The 16,728-nt window shown below is 35.3% G+C and overlaps 1 protein-coding gene across 4 annotated transcripts in view; it reads right to left on the bottom strand.

The window, feature by feature from the left end:
• SCFD1 (sec1 family domain containing 1) overlaps positions 1–16,399 on the bottom strand; it is a 98,053-nt gene extending 81,654 nt beyond the window's left edge. Inside the window, exons 1-5 of one of the 4 annotated variants that reach the window (XM_026513539.4) lie at positions 16,277–16,399; positions 11,052–11,122; positions 8,636–8,724; positions 5,840–5,930; positions 977–1,099 (exon numbers count right to left, since the gene is read on the bottom strand). In XM_026513539.4, the coding sequence (XP_026369324.1) occupies positions 977–1,099; positions 5,840–5,930; positions 8,636–8,724; positions 11,052–11,122; positions 16,277–16,334 (432 nt within the window). In that variant the 5' untranslated portion in view covers positions 16,335–16,399. Of the gene's footprint in view, positions 1–976; positions 1,100–2,196; positions 2,289–5,839; positions 5,931–8,635; positions 8,725–11,051; positions 11,124–11,629; positions 11,637–16,276 lie in introns of those variants that run through there. The other 3 variants (XM_057306477.1, XM_057306478.1, XM_057306479.1) reach the window with 3 other exon arrangements.
• Between the last annotated feature and the right edge of the window lie 329 nt (positions 16,400–16,728).

The raw sequence follows: 16,728 nt of genomic DNA, 5'->3' as shown, positions 1-16,728 counted from the left end.
AGATGTAAAAATTAGGGATGGGAATTTATATCAGTTTTGAAGAAAAAAAATCACAAGCTTTACATTCATTTTAATCACATTTTCCTAAGAAAGTCATAGTAACTATTTTTCCACCATGAACACTTGTAAGTGGGGAAAAAAGTTATACTAGTTCTTTAGAAGTGCAGATCAGGTGAAAAATAAACTCTTTGAAATACATTAAATTTAATTAAACAAATTGAGAACTATTTCTATTATTTCATGTAAAATTAATGATAAACTTTGAAAAGAAGAACATTAAGATACAGGCGTCAAAAACTAATCAGAAGTAGTAATAGACCATCTCAATCTAATCAGTGGGAAAAAATAGGAAGTAAATACACAGCTGTTTAATCTTTTACTTGCCCTATATCATTCCCTAGAATTTCATGTCTTGTCCGAATTCAAGAAGCACAGGGCACAGGAGGGCTATAACCAAGAATAAATTTACAGATTTATAACTAAGCTGAACATATCTAAAAAGTAACTGTGATGCAGAACTGTCAGCCTGTCCTAAGTTCCTTCTTTCTTATAATATGCAATATAACTTCTGTGGATCCTCTCTCCTAAGATCTGAAGATAGTATGGTGACTACAGTGATTATAAATAAAATAATGTCAACATATTTTTAGTATAATTTATAACAACACAAATGTCAAACTATTTCTAAGTTGAGCTAAAAAGATTAAACAAATCCTAGGCTAAAACAAAGAATGATTCAGCATTTTATTTTTATATTTCAAATTCACTGAATAATAGGTACCTTTAGTTTGGTTTACTTTGCCTAGTTCAAATTGTAGATAATTTGCATTATCAGAACTCTTTCTAAAAGTAATGAGTAAATATTTCTTAGGTTGATCTGGTCCTCTGTAAATTAGGCACTGAGTCAATTAACAAGTTTCAGAATATACTAAATTTTACATTAACAAAATGTCATTAGCCAACCAAAATCTCTTACCTTGGCTACTTGCGTTACTGCACTGGCAGCTAATGCTGCATTTGCAATATCTTCCAGTTTACTTCTTGAAATAGCAGAAATAAAATTTAAATAATATGATTCATAGAGTTGATTTCGCAGATCCTAGAAATAGAAGGAATATTTCATTCTTATGGGCAAGCGTAAAGGATGACCACAAATAAAAAAATCTTTTAGATAACTACAAGAGCAAGATTTTGGAGGATAATATATATATTTAAAAGATGGATTATGTAAATGACAATGCAAAAAAAAATCCCAAAAGAACAAAGTCATGAAGAAGTATTGGTTACCTGGTTGCCAGATATAATGAACCTATATATTAATGAACTTATAATATTATCAATAAAATTCTATTTTAATTACAATATCACATAAAACTGCTTGAAATAGTGTATCTGCATTTTTCTTAAAAATAATCCAGAAATGGTTCTCATATAGTAAAATGCTTATTATATTTTGCAGACACTATCTTCTACTGCTCTGGTCATGTAATAATAAAACATATTTCCTTTGCTGTTCAGACATAATTCCAATGACCAATTCCAGAATTATTACTTCTCAGTCATCCAAAAGTAGTATAATTTAAAGTTATGTAAATTCTTAAATTTACTTATGTTTTTAAACTCTAGGCAAATAGATATCTAAATAACCATACAGACATACCTTGTAGATATTGCAAGTTCTGTTTCAAACCACCACAATAAAGCAAACATTGTAAGAAAGAGAATCAAAATGATTTTTTGGTTTCCCAGTGCCTATGAAAATTATGTTCACACTATACCATAGTCTATTAAGTGTGCAATAACATTATGTCTAAAAAAAAGAGTAGGGGCACCTGGGTGGCTCAGCCATTAAGCGTCTGCCTTCGGCTCAGGGAGTGATCCCAGGGTCCTGGGATTGAGCCCCACATCGGGCTCCCTGCTCTGCTGGGAGCCTGCTTCTTCCTCTCCCACTCCCCCTGCTTGTGTTCCCTCTCTCGCTGGCTGTCTCTCTCTCTCTCTGTCAAATAAATAAATAAAATCTTAAAAAAAAATAAATAAAAATAAATAAGAAATTAAAAAAAGTACATACCTTAATTAAAAAATACTCTATTGCTAAAAAATGCTAACCATCATCCAAGCTTTCAGCAAGTTATTACTGATCACAGATCACCATAACAAATATAATAAAGAAAAAGTTTGAAATAGTGTGATAATTACCAAAATATGACACAGAAACATGGAGTGAGCAAATGCTGTTAGAAAAATGGCACTGATAGACTTGCTTGATGCAGGGTTGCTACAAACCTTCAATTTCTAAAAAGTGCAGTACCTGTGAAGCACAAAAAAACAACGTATGCTTGTATTTTTTCAAACCTAAGATGCTGTCTATTGAAAGAGGCACCGTTATATAACACCAAGCAAGAATTAATGCTGCCAATAAAATTCTATAACACACCATCAATTTTAAGATGCATCTGATATCAGAGAATTTTAAGGGTGAAAAACTGAGGATTTGGAGCCTGTGTGAGGAAGGTTGCTAGGCAGGGCAGTGGTTTAACAAAGGCTGTGGGACTGATTAAAGGATGAAGGATTGAGAACTAAAGGGAATGAGAAAATAAGTATGTTAAATATACTGGCAGTCATGTTTCTCACTGTCAGAAAAAGGAGTTACAGATTTGTAAAGGGAAAAAGAAAAAACCAGGATGAATCCTGTATTTCTGAAATGAAACAGTTCTGGATATTACCTGTCTTTTTATCTAGAGAGATGAGGAAGATTTCTACAGTTAAATACACATATAAAAGTGTGCATATAACACATACATATATTTCCTAGTTCTGTCCATTGAGATGTCCTAAGAACTCAAAACACCCTAGTAGCAATGAGTACGCCTTATTCCCAGTTGCTGATTTCTAAACACCATTCTCTACAAAAAACAACCAGTGCTCCTTAGACAAATGGCTGAATCTTGGGCTAGAACAGAGAAAGTATGAGACTGAACAATCTTATTGTGCCTGAAAGAAAGGAAGTGGTCCAAGAATGATGGAGACATTTCAAAAGGACACAGAAAATAAATGAGGTTGCGGGATATAAGATCAACATATAAAAGTCAACTGTGTATCTATACACTTGCAATGAGCAATCCTAAAAACAGAATTAAGAAAACAATTCCATTCACAATAGCATTAAAAGAATATGAGCGAATATATTTAACAAAGTGAAAAATTTTTATTTGCACACCACAAAATATTATTGAGAGAAATTAAAGAAGATCTAAATAAATGAAATGATATTTTATGTTCATGGATCAGAAAATTTAATATTTTATTTTATTATTATTTTTTTTTAAAGATTTTATTTATTTAGTTGACAGAGATAGAGACAGCCAGCGAGAGAGGGAACACAAGCAGGGGGAGTGGGAGAGGAAGAAGCAGGCTCATAGCAGAGGAGCCTGATGTGGGGCTCAATCCCGTAACGCCGGGATCACGCCCTGAGCCGAAGGCAGACGCTTAACCGCTGTGCCACCCAGGCGCCCCAGAAAATTTAATATTTTAAATATGAACTTCATCTACAGATTCAATGCAATCCCTATCAGATGCAAGCTCCAGGTAGCTTCCTATTGAAATTCACAACTTAATCCTGAAATTAATATGAAAGTTCAAGGGACCCAGTAAAGCCAAAACAATCTAGAAAATGAAGTGTGAAGTTGGGAGGAATCAATTTCCCAATTTCATACCTTGCTACAGAGCAAGAGTAGTAAAGACAGTGTGGTATTGGCATAGGGTAGACATAGAGATCAGTGGAATAGAACTGAGAGTCCAGAAATAAACAATGTATCTACTGTTAATTAATTTTCAATAAAATTGTCAAGACCATTCATGGGAGAAAGAATAATCTCTTCAGTAAATGATGCAGGGACAACCGGATAGCCACATGCAAAAGAATGAAGTTGGACACCTCGCTCATACTGTCTATAAAAACTAACTCAAAATCGATCAAAGATCTAAATCTAAGAGCCAAAAGCATAAAAATCTTTGGAGAAAACACAATTTGGCCATGGTTTCTCACATACGACACCAAAAGCATAAGCAACTAAAGAAAAAACCAACTTAAAACTAAGTTTAAAATCAAAATTAAAAATTTTTGTCCTCCAAAGGATACCATCAAGAGTGAAAAGACAACCCACAGAATAGGTGAAAACACTTGCAAATGATATACTTGATAAGGGTCTAGGATCCAAAATACAGAAAGTACTCTAACAACTCAACATTCAAAGAACAACCCAATGAAACAGTGGACAAGGGATCTGAACAGACATCTCTCTAAAGATGTATAAATGGCCAATAAGCACATTAAAAGATGCTTAATATCATCAGTCACCAGGAAAATGCAAATCAAAACCACAAAGAGATGCCACTTTAGGATGGCTATAATCAAAAAGTCAGATAATGAAAAGCACTGACAAGGATCTGGAGAAACTGGAACCCTCCTATACTGCTGGAAAGAATATAAAATGAGGCAACCACTTTGGAAAACAGTCTAGCAGTTCCTCAAAAGGTAAACCATATACATGCATATCCATAAAAATATTTGTGTATCCTTCAAATACTACATAAACAATAAAATTAAAGTAATATTCTATATAAAATTTTGTCTCCTGCCTTAAAAAAGAACTATAGTTATCTGACCCAGAGGTGTTTACTGACATTAGAAAAATGAAAACACATATATACACAGAAATGTGTACAAATATGTTTATAGTAACATTATTCATAATAGCCAAGAAGTGGAAGGGACTGATAAATCCTATCTCTTTAAAAAATGGCACAGTCAGGTTTATGCAGGATAAAAAAGAAAGCTGGGCATCATCAGCTACATAGGACACAAAATATGTGACCTTTGTTAACAATTTAAATACAGTTGACCCTTGAACAGCACGGGGGTTGGGGCACTGATACCTTGCATAGTTGAAAATTCGCATGTAACTTCTGATTCCCCAAGAAATTAACTACTAATAGTCTACTGTTAACCAAGAAGCCTTACTGTAACATAAACAGTTGATTAAGACATATTTTGTATGTTATATATATTAAGTAAGCTAGAGAAAAGACTGTATGTTATATATATTAAGTAAGCTAGAGAGAAGACTAAAAAAAATCGTAAGGGAGAGAAAATACATTTACAATGCTATACTGTAAAAAACCTGCCTAGAAGTGGACCTGTGTAGTTCAAAACTTGTGTTGTTCAAGGGTCAACTATAGTAATTTGATTCAATAGTCAGTAATAAGACGCTTGTAAGTTTGTGGAAGACACTGTTAGCTATTTACCTAATACCCATTTCTCCCCTCTTCCTTGCTAAAAGAATCCAGATTTTGTTTGGGGACAATACACTCATCTAAATATTAACTTTTGCAACCTCCTTTGAAGTTAATTCTATCCAGTGAAACATAAATAAATGAGAGCCTTCTGGGCGTTTCTGGGAAATCTTAGCTTTCCTGATTTTCTGGTTTTTAAAGCCAGGCTAAATCTTAATATGCTTCTTCAGCCAAAAAATTTTCAATCTTTATCTAAGAAATTTTTTTTAAAAAGATTTTATTTATTTACTTGTCAGAGAGAGAGGGAGAGAGCGCACAAGCAGGGAGAGTGGCAGGCAGAGGGAGAAGTAAGCAAAGGGAGAAGCTGGCTCCCTGGTAAGCAAGGAGCCCAATGCAGGACTCGATCCCAGAACTCTGGGATCATGACCGGAGCCGAAGGCAGACACTTAACCGACTGAGCCATCCAGGTATCCCGAAATCTAAGAAATTTTTTGGAAAAAAACGTGTTTCCATATTACAGGGTCAGGAAATTAAGAACTCATATTACCTGGCACATTCTGTCAATATTTTCTTCAGTTGGCATTACAAAGTACACCGCAGGAACATCTGGAATAGGATCTCGATCAGAGTGCAAAAGCCTAAAAGACATAAAGAACATAAAATTCACTCTTTTCTTAGTCACTTATCTAAAAATATAGTTTAAAACAGTATTTCTCAAACTAGGAATTAACCAGTTCAGGGACATGGACCAGTATATTAAAAGCGCTTGCTAAAATTAATCATTTAACCCAGCTTTCTCCTTATATCAGTGCTAATATTATTTATTAGTAAGATCCTAATGTCAGTCTTCATCTCTTCTATTACAATCACCTTATTTCTAATACCAATATTCTTCCTGAAGAAGAACTAAAGCACATTCAATATCAATTTTATTTCCAGTTTTCATAGAAATATGGTTGGGGGAGGGTGAGTGGGAGGAAAGCGCAGTTCTGTAAGAGAGTAAACGGAAAGCTGGAGGAGTCTTTAAAAATAATGCAAAATTTGGGGCGCCTGGGTGGCACAGCGGTTAAGCGCCTGCCTTCAGCTCAGGGCGTGATCCCGGCGTTCCGGGATCGAGCCCCACATCAGGCTCCTCCGCTATGAGCCTGCTTCTTCCTCTCCCACTCCCCCTGCTTGTGTTCCCTCTCTCGCTGGCTGTCTCTATCTCTGTCAAATAAATAAATAAAAAATCTTAAAAAAAAAAATAATGCAAAATTTAAAAAAATTAATAAAATAAAATATATTTTTAAATGAAAGATATACGCTTCCTTAAAACTTTAAGACAATCTATTTTTTTATATTTATTGCATCATAAGATAATGCACAAGAGATCATCTAAGCATCTCATAGATTATGTTACTTGATAGTTTTCTCTTACAGTTCAGGGAGTATCTTGATTCAAATATCCCAATATCAAATCACAAAATGTCTTTATTCTTCACTGTAAGATTCTGCTATACTTCTATCAGGAAATATGACTAGCATGCTATTTGTACAATATTCTCGTCATTCTTCTATGAATCTTCTATATACAATCTTCCTATATGTGCTTCTATACACGATACTGTAGTCACCTCTCTATAAGGAAGAGAGTGAAAGAGGCTGCCATTGTGTCTGCATTTAATGACTTCTTTCCATCTGTTTGGCTGCTCCTACTGACACCAGAAAAGATTACACTGTTAGGGCAACCACTGTTTGTTATCTTCTTATGCTGGCTGTCCAGCTGCCTAAAGGGCTATAACCACCATTTCATCTTCTGGAAACTTCTAACTATTATTTCCTACAAATCAGCCTAAACCAGCTTGCAGCATATAAAGTAACTGACTAAGTATTCTTCAGCAGATAGGGAAGAATAGTAAGAGGCACCGTGCACAGAAATTCACAAGGGTAGCTGTATGATCATTTCATGTTCTGGTGACAACAGCAACAGGTGGGCAGAAAGAATCTATTATTCTCAAACTGGCAGACGAGTTTGTCACCCCTTAAGGAAGTACAAAGGCTGACCTCTGTTAGTCACTGTTACTGAATCATTATGGTTCAGTAGACAAACAGTACAGAATTCATGGTCAAGCAATCTGAACACTGTACTAACTAGCTGTATAGTCATGGGACAATCACTTAAACTCTACAAACTTTAATCTTTTTGTTAGTAAAATAAAGGGATTAATCTGTAAGGCAGCAATAGTAACCAATGCTTATTAATAAACCACCATTTCCAAGGATGACATCAAGCCAAATATTCAGGTAAGAAGAATGAACACATTATCAACAACAAATTTTTAAGTCTGGAATAAAAATGAAAGGAAAATCCATATTCCATATTTCATCAAACCTAAGGTGCTATCAATTTTAAAACATACTATTAAAATAATTTCTGTTAAAATTGGCAGAAAAATGCTGCCAATTTAACCATGACATAGCATTAATTAGAAGACAGATCATAATTTCAGAAATGCAGAAGTGAAAAATGTATTTTAGAATTAATGCAATACAATATTCTATTAATTTAAAACAAATGCTCAACATAAAATTGAAGAATTTAAGAATCTGACCACATTCTGATATGTTACTCACTGGAAATTTAAAACCACATTCCCACTGTAAGACCACATTTCAATCCAATATATCATAACCTGATAGAATGAGAATTGGTTGTAACATCATAAGTAGAACAAAATGCAAATAGGTTAGAGTACCTTAAAATTGGATTCCTTTAGTACATAAAAGTATTAGTATGTATACGTGAATACAGCCCTTCTCCAAATGTTCTATTCAGCTAAGTCTACAAAGCAATGCAATTTGTTTTATTTATCAAACACACCAGAAGTAATATAATCAAATACAGTCAGTAGTTAAGAAGACAACATAGATAGTTCCTATGGTGATTAATAGTCATTATTTCATAGATAACTTATATTTTTCATATTAATGATAAACTAATTTAGATATTCTGCTTTTAAAAAGTATATTGAAATTGAAGGAATAAAAAATTTTCAGAGATGGAAGAGACCTTAACACAACCAGTTCTTTTCCTTCACATGAGGATAAACCAGCCTGTACAAAAAGACACGAGCGAAAACTTAAATTCTGAAATTATAATGCCTCAGATTGAGAATTATTTTTAACTTCAGAAGTAAACAGATAAAAGGAGATAAGAGAAAAAAACAGTTTTATACAAGTACTGCAGCTAGTATTATTTACTCCATAAAGGTCCCTTAATAATTTGATTTCAGGGTGGCCAAATATATCCTTTCACAATGTATCTGAAAACAAATGTCATTATTAGAAATACATCAGAACTCACAGATGCAGAGTGATTCCCATGTCTCTCAGTTCTTTCACAGACAGCAGTGGAGAGATGATATCTTGGCCAAATCTATCATAAATGAGCACCTAGTTAAAAAAAAAAAAGCATTTCTGAAACATCATTATCAGTGAACAGTCAATGAAGAACTCATATTAAGACAATGTTGAGGTACATTTTATTTTAATAAATTATGTATGCTGAATTCTTTTACTTACCTCAACTTAATATTTTCCATCTTTTACCAAAATGTCCATTCATGTCATAATCTATTTTTTAAAGTATGATTACTTAGGCTAAAATAGATTAATATAACATAAATTTATTCTCCTAAAACATTTTTTCTAGGATAAAAAAGCATGGTAGAAACCATAAAATATTCATCTTAAGCTAATAATAAAGGACTTTGAACATACAGCAAACTCACATACACTTCCCCACTGAGTTCGCATATATCCTTTCTAAAAAGAAAGAAGTAAAAATTAGTCCCTCTCAAAACTAATGTGTAACAAGTGTAAAGAAAATCTGGTAATTTAAGCATCTCAGGTTAATAAGATACTCATTTAAAAAATTAAGTCCCTCAAGAGTACCTGCTAGCCTTATTTTGTTACATACATTTTTCATATTCTAAAATATTAAAACTGACATCTTTGGGGGGGTAGTAAGAACTCTTGAGTCTTCTAACTCAAAATCAGTTTTAGAGTTAAAGCAAAGAAAAGAGAAACTTCAATTAGTGTTTTTTCATAACTACTTCAATAATTCTTTATGGAGTAAGAAATCGCTAATGAGAGGATGAAACATGCTGTTATAAAAAAATGCTTTTCCTATATGCCAGCATTTCCTTTAGAAAAGCTAAAACTCAGGGCATCTGGCTGGCTCACTCGGAGGAACTTGCTACTCTTGATCTCAGGGTCATGAGTTTGAGCCTCACACTGGGTGTAGAGATTACTTAAAAATTAAATCTTTAGGGGCACCTGGGTGGCTCAGATGGTTAAGCATCTGCCTTCAGCTCAGGTCATGAAATCGAGCCCCATGTTGGGCTCCCAGCTCAGTGGGGAGTCTGCTTCTCCTTCTCCCTTTCCCTCTGCCTCTGCCTCTCCCCCTGCTTGTGCTCTCTCTGCTTCTCTCTCTTTCTCCCTCAAATGAATAAATGTAAAAAATTTACAAATAAAATAAAATCTTAAAAAAAAAAAGGAAAAGCCAAAACTCTTTCGCTCTAGTTATAAGACGTTGGACGTTTCATGTCTCAAAATTATCTTCCCTCTTTAAATCTCAGTATATTTGTATTATTAATCTTGTGATATAGACATAGTGGGAAGGGAGAAAATTTGACACAAATCTGTACCTAAGAAATTTTCAAGCTATTTAATTCAAAAACTTAATACAGGCTTTAGGAACAATAAATGAGCATTGCTTATGCAAGGGGTAAAAGAGGATGCCCACAAATAAACATGAAGAAAGCAAAAATTAGGGGATACTCTGAAGCTTAACCTATGAATTCAAAATAGATGCCTTTAACCACCTTTAGAGTTAACCCAAAGGACTTAAAGGACTCATTAGAGTTTTTGAAACATCCATAATAGTAATCAGGTTGACTTGTTCTCAATTATTAGCAAAAAAGAAGTACAAAGTGACTATAAACTAGTAAGTTTAAACCTAATCAGCTGTATTCTAACCTCTCTGAAGAAAGAAAGTAGGAAGTTTAGAATGAAGAAGCTCAAGGGACAGGAATTTTTAAAGTTTCTCCAGCATTTCTCAAAGGAAAAAAATTACAGATTGCTTTCCAGTCCAATTAACAGTTTCACTGACAGTTTTATAGATCATGAACTAATAAACTGGCATTCTAGATTACAGATCACTCTCTCATGAGTTAGTTAAAATAGACCAGTCTCCCTGAGTCTGACTAACCTTGAACAAGCTTGCAAGATCCAAATTCGGGATTTGCAAAGCTAAGGAACAAAACATCAACCAGAGTGAAGACCTACTAGTTAGAGGCCAAGAGATCAGCTGGATTCCCTAGATGAATATTACTATCCTTGCCTGTCTCCCTCCATAAAGTGTTATTAAAAAGATTCACATTAAGAGGCTCCTGAGTGGTTCAGCTCAGTTGAGCATCCGACTCAGGTCATGACCTCAGGGTTGTGAGACAGAGCCCTATGTTGGGCTCCCACTGACTGTGGAGGGTGCTTAAGATTCTCTCTCTCCCTCTCCCTCTGCCCTACCACCAACCCCCTACCACCTGCTCACACGTGCACGCACTCTCTCTCTCAAAACAAACAAAACCATGTTAAATAAACTATTCATCCATTACAACTAAAATGTGCTACTGTTCAGCACTAACAAGAAATTCCCTCCAATCACCACCAATAAGAGCCAAGAAAAAGGAAACAGTCCCCATTAAAATAAGGTCTCTTACCTTCCATACTGGTTCTCCAGTGCTATTTTTAACATGAGGCACATTGAAATTCAACATACGCTTCAAAGCCACTGGAAATGAAAAGGTCTTATTATATATTATCATTATTTTTCAGGATTTCAATCCACGCCCCCCACATTTATTACTTACCACCTCAAAACAAAATGCACAAATCATTCTAGTAAAAATGATTAATCAAATGACTGGATATGCAGAAGCAGGATAAGACTTTGTAAGACCATTTCATCAACAGCTAACTGGCAAGTGTTTGGGAGATTTTTCTGTCACCAGATGAAAATGTGAAAAATGTTCTGGAAGAAGCCTTTCTCATTCCTCATGATAATCCCACACTACATTTTTTCTAAGTCTTTAAAAATTTTATTTTAATTCCAGTATAGTTAACATATAGTGTTATATTAGTTGCAGGTGTACAATATAGTAATTCAACAATTCTATACATTACTCAGTGCTCATCATGGTCAGTGTACTCTAATCCTCATCACCTATTTTACCCACCCACCCCCACCGCCCCTCTGATAACCATTAGTTTGTTCTCTATAGTTAAGAGTCTGCTTCCTGGTTTGTCTCTCTTCTTTTTCCTTTGCTTGTTTTGTTTCTTAAATTCTACATATGAGTGAAATCATATGGTGTTTATCTTTCTCTGACTTATTTCACTTAGCATTATACTAACTCCATCCATGTTGTTGCCAATGATAAAGGGTTAGCATCTAAAATATATGAAGAACTTATACAACTCAACAACCAAAAAACAAATAATCCAGTTAAAAAATGGGCAGAAGACATGAACAGATATTTCCCCACACTACATTTTATACAGAGGCAAAAAGAAATTTTATCAACTGCAAATGTGCAGTGGTCTCAATAAGCTGTTGTCTACTGTTGGGCTGAAAGCATAGATCAGGATCACATGAAAAACAAAAATTATGTATATTTAAGTGGTTCATATACAAAACCCTCATACAGTAGGTCTATGTTGTATTTATCTTGCAGTACACTTTATGACCAACTTATCTCATTAGATTCACTGAAAAGTTGTGTTGTTTAATATATGCTCCATGGAAAAAGTGAGACTTTCACATAGATATGGTAGATAACTGCTGCTAAGAAAATATATAATTTCTAAAATCAAAGCAGTTATGCTCTATATGTTATTGTACTTTGAGGTTTTTATTGCTCATCTTCATGTGTGATAGCAGACTCAGAAACATTTTCTAAGGAAAATAAAAATCTCACTATACTTCTATGTGAGGTTGAGAATGCCAATATTCAAGGAAGGGTATTAGTTAGGTAATTTAATTTTTAAGATTTGTCAGCCCTGAAATCAACTTGGCTGATTTTTAAAAGCATTTGCATTGGGCTTTATTAAGTAATGCAAAATAATCTACAAGTCAACTCCTACCTATATAATATGTAATACTACATACTGTACAGTATATATAGTATATATAATTTATCATGTAATATTCAAATCACCAGTGTTATCAATTTATAGATTGATTCATTCACTAGAAGAACTTCTATTAAATGCTTATTTCTTTAGGTAGGTAAAGTAATATCAGTATACATACAGACATGACTTTATGGTAAAATGTTAGCAGCTAATGCCTAGCCAATAATACACACTGCCAATAATTCACAGCTGCTTCAAAAGCTTACAGATGTTATTATATAAAAAAACACAAACACACAAAGAAACCACTTTGGTACTTAAAACTGAAATAACATAGAAGGCATACAGGGTGCTGCAGAATTAACTCTCCCATTGAGCTTTAATGAGTTTTCCTCCCACTTCCAGGTAATACAGACATCACCACCCTGGCACCCATGGCCTAACAAAGAGAAAATCTTGTTTCTGGGAACAGCTGTTCACATTCTTGACCCAGTGCAACTAGGAAAAACCACAGCCTGGGCTGCATGTGAGTCCCAGGTGTATAGAGTTCTCTAGAGCTAGGCCTTACCTTACTGAAAAAGGTGTTTCACAGCAGATATTCCCACATTTACCTTCTCAGTCCCATCTAGGTTAAGTTTTCTCAACTCTGACACTTGACTAACTTGTTAACAGAGATTTTGACAGAGTGGATTTGTTAATAAAGTACAAGGTCTGTGTTTAAAGAATGTGTAAGAATATAATTACTTTCATCAGAGTAACTCCCTAAAGGCTTAAATCATTGCTTTTAACTGAAATAGCAAACTAATTTTCCTTACTACCCTAAATATACCATCCACAGTTCTAGGCTTGGTTATTGTAGTTTCACCCTTACCTGGAATGTTTTCTTCACTCATTCGTTATATATTCAACTGTACTTACTATTCATTCAGCAAATGTTTAGTGATTGTTGCTGGACACTGTTCCAGCTGTTTGCACTAAACAACAGATTGAAAAAAAAATGACCTATCCTCAAGAAGCTTTCATTTTAGTTTGGAGCAAAAGACAACAAAGTTAAGTTAAACATGTAGCATGTGAGATCATGATAAATGCTATGGAGAAAAACAAAGGAAAGAGGGAAGAGAGAGTTGCAGTGTAATTTTAAATAGAGTAGCCAAGAAAGGCCTCCCGAGAAGGTAACACTTGAGTAAAGGTCTAAAGGAGGTGAAGGACGGAGACACCCAGTTCTCTCTGAAAGCATAGTCCAGAAAGAGGTAACAAATAAAAAGGCTCTATAGTGGGAGCATTCTGGTGCATTCAAGGAAAGAGGAGAGTAACAGGGAGTGAGGTCAGAAAGTTAAGTGGGGAACGGATTATATAGGCCCTTGTAGACCACTGTAAGATTATTCTGGCTTTTACTATGATTGAAACGGGAAGCTGTTGAAGAGTTCTGCGCAAATATGTGACAAGATCACTTTGGTGCTGTATGAAGAAAAATGAAGAGGAACAAGAATATAAAAGCAAGGAGACTAAATAAGAGGTTGCTGCAAAAATTCATGGCGTTTTGGACCTGCAGTGATAGCAATGACAATAATCAGATTATGGATATATTTTCAGAGTAGAACTGATAAGATTTACTCACAGATCTGATATGGGATATGAAAAACAGAAGTCAAGAATCCTTAAAGGCTTTTGACCTGAGCAACTAACTACAAGGACGGAATTGACATTCTGACCTAAGCAACACGGACAGAGTTGCCATTAACTGATATGGGTAGACAAAGTTCAGAGGAAAGGTCTAGGACAGAGATATAAATTTGGAGATCATTAGCATATACATAGTACCTAAAGCCAAGACGCTACAGAGATTACTGCAAGAGAGAAAGCAGTTGATTTGTGGCTCTCCAATGTTGAGAAGTGGGGATGTTGAGCAAGAACCCTCAATGAAGAGGCATGCATGAAAAGCTACGGTAACACAGGATTCTGCCTGTTGTACTAAAGGTAAGAATAAAGAGGGGACTGTTCCAGGAAACTTTCACAAGCGAGATGACTTTTGAGGTGACCTTTAAAAGATAAATATTCTTCAAGCAGGCAAAGCAAAAAACAGGCATGTTAGTTACCCTCTCTATACCTCAGTTTCCTCATCTACAAAATGGAAACAATAATACATGTAAAATCGCTTAAAACAGTGCCTAGCAATACTAAATGCTCAATATCAGCTATTATCCCAAATAGACTGCAAATTCCTCTGTCTCATAGTGTCCTGTACCTAGAATATTTGAGAATTGATTTTGATTTACTTCCCAAAACATTTTCAATAGTCATCAGGGAAATGTTTACTTCCGCTACTATAGCACATATATAGGGTTTTACCTTTCTCTGAAAATAAGACAGAACTCAACTAGAGTAGTAATTTGATAAATGATTAATGTGACATAACCTCTCTAGTTATAAGGTGAAATCTCACTATAATGTTTATTTCCATAGAAATCAAAATTACAACCATACAAATTTCATTTTTCGAAAAGCTCCTTTGTATTGGTTAAGTCTTCCTTGATATGTTGTTGTATTTTAATATGTAGTACGACCTAATTCATTGAGCTTCATTAAGCTGTCAGAACTATACTGCAAAGACAAGTGGGGCTTCTATTTGCTTACAGATAAAATGTATGGCAAGTATTCCCCAAATCTTACTTATTTAAATTATGACTAACTTCATCTGACAGCTTATACTAAATTATCTAATGGGAAAAGCAGAATACAATTCCATATGCACTCTGTGTCATTACTAGATTAAAATCTATCAATTTTTTCTTTGAATTCTAAAGGAAGGAATCAAGCACAACCAATATTCCTTCTGTAAGCCATATTAATTATAACCATTTATTTTTCATTTCAAATTAACATGCAAAAGAACATAATTACAAGGGACAAAATTTCCAAATATGCATATTCTTGATGGTTTGATTCTATTAGCTCCTCAGAATTAACAGCTTGCCAACTTTCAGGGCAATTAACCAACAGGCATAAACAATTAGTTTGTAGCTAACAGGTATAAACCATGTTTATCAGTTTACAAAAAATAAGGAAAAACAGTAAGATGGAAAAAATATCGAAGCTCAAGGGAATATGTACCTTTCAAAAAAAGATTTCACTGTACAAATGGAAGCTATATAACTGCTCTATCGAGTATGAAACTAATAGTTTTAAAATACTAATCTGTCAAACGGTTAAAATGACAAAGCTACTAATTCATTTGCTTTTTGTCATTCTTCAATTCCATGCCGGCAAGCTAAAGATGGAAATCTTTATCACTAGGCATTTCTCTTCAGGTTCCCCCAAAAAACTGGTCCAAAGGAGAGAAATAGCAGAACGTAAGCTGCTCTGAAAGAATACCTAAATGTTGTAACTGTGGAGGAAGTACCAAAAACGAAACTCCTTCAACATTAAAACTAGCAGAGAACTGAACCATGCACAGAAACAAACCCAGAGACTTCAAAGGTGGCAAGAGAGGGGGGGAAATGCCAGCTGCCAGATCTTCTTGTGATACCCTTATGAAGCCCCGTAGAAAAGGGACAAGACCAGAGTCGTAGCAAACTACCCACCCTGAAGCCCCTTCTCCTGAACCACGTATGAGGGGCCGAGTTCTCAAGCTATTGGCATCTTCCCTAAAAACTCAAAAGGGGAGGGGCTCTCAATGCTCTAGGAACTGGAACTGAGCCGCTGGGGGGGCCGTCTCTGAACTGCACGCACCCCGACCGAGGGAGGGCGACAAGCAGAGGAAGAGGATATCTCCACCGCAGGCGTAAAACCGCAGGGAGAAGAGAATAAATCGTACCGGTTTGTCTCTCTCGAATACTGGCTGCTGCAGCGGCCGCCATCTTGACTCCCACCATCCACTGCACGGTTGGCAAGCACAACCAGAGGATTACGTGGCCACCCCGACTGCCCCGGAAGCAAAGCCCTAAGGGGCGGGGCCGAGGGAGGATCTTGGGGGCTGGATCCCGCCTCCTTCATCTTTCCTCGGAACTGGGAGACCCGGGGAGATAATACCTGATCGCCCGGTAGTGTTTACTTTTCAGCTGTGACTTAGTAGGCATTTTTATCCTACCTAATCAAGCCACAGCTTCTCAAATGCTAGCTGCTTTAAATTGAACTTTTAGGGAGGAGCGTGGTTGTTAGTGATTAAATACTAAATTGGTCGTTTTCAGATCTCTTAAATGTGGAGAATGCTCTAGGGGTTTAAGGATCACTGGACTAGAGTAAATGAAGCTCCAGGAACAAAGTAGG

The sequence above is a fragment of the Ursus arctos genome, unplaced genomic scaffold, assembly GCF_023065955.2.
Source record: "Ursus arctos isolate Adak ecotype North America unplaced genomic scaffold, UrsArc2.0 scaffold_37, whole genome shotgun sequence".
Lineage (NCBI taxonomy): Eukaryota > Metazoa > Chordata > Mammalia > Carnivora > Ursidae > Ursus > Ursus arctos.
Note: the sequence above shows the minus strand (reverse complement) of the source record. Positions and strands in the feature narration are given on the sequence as shown.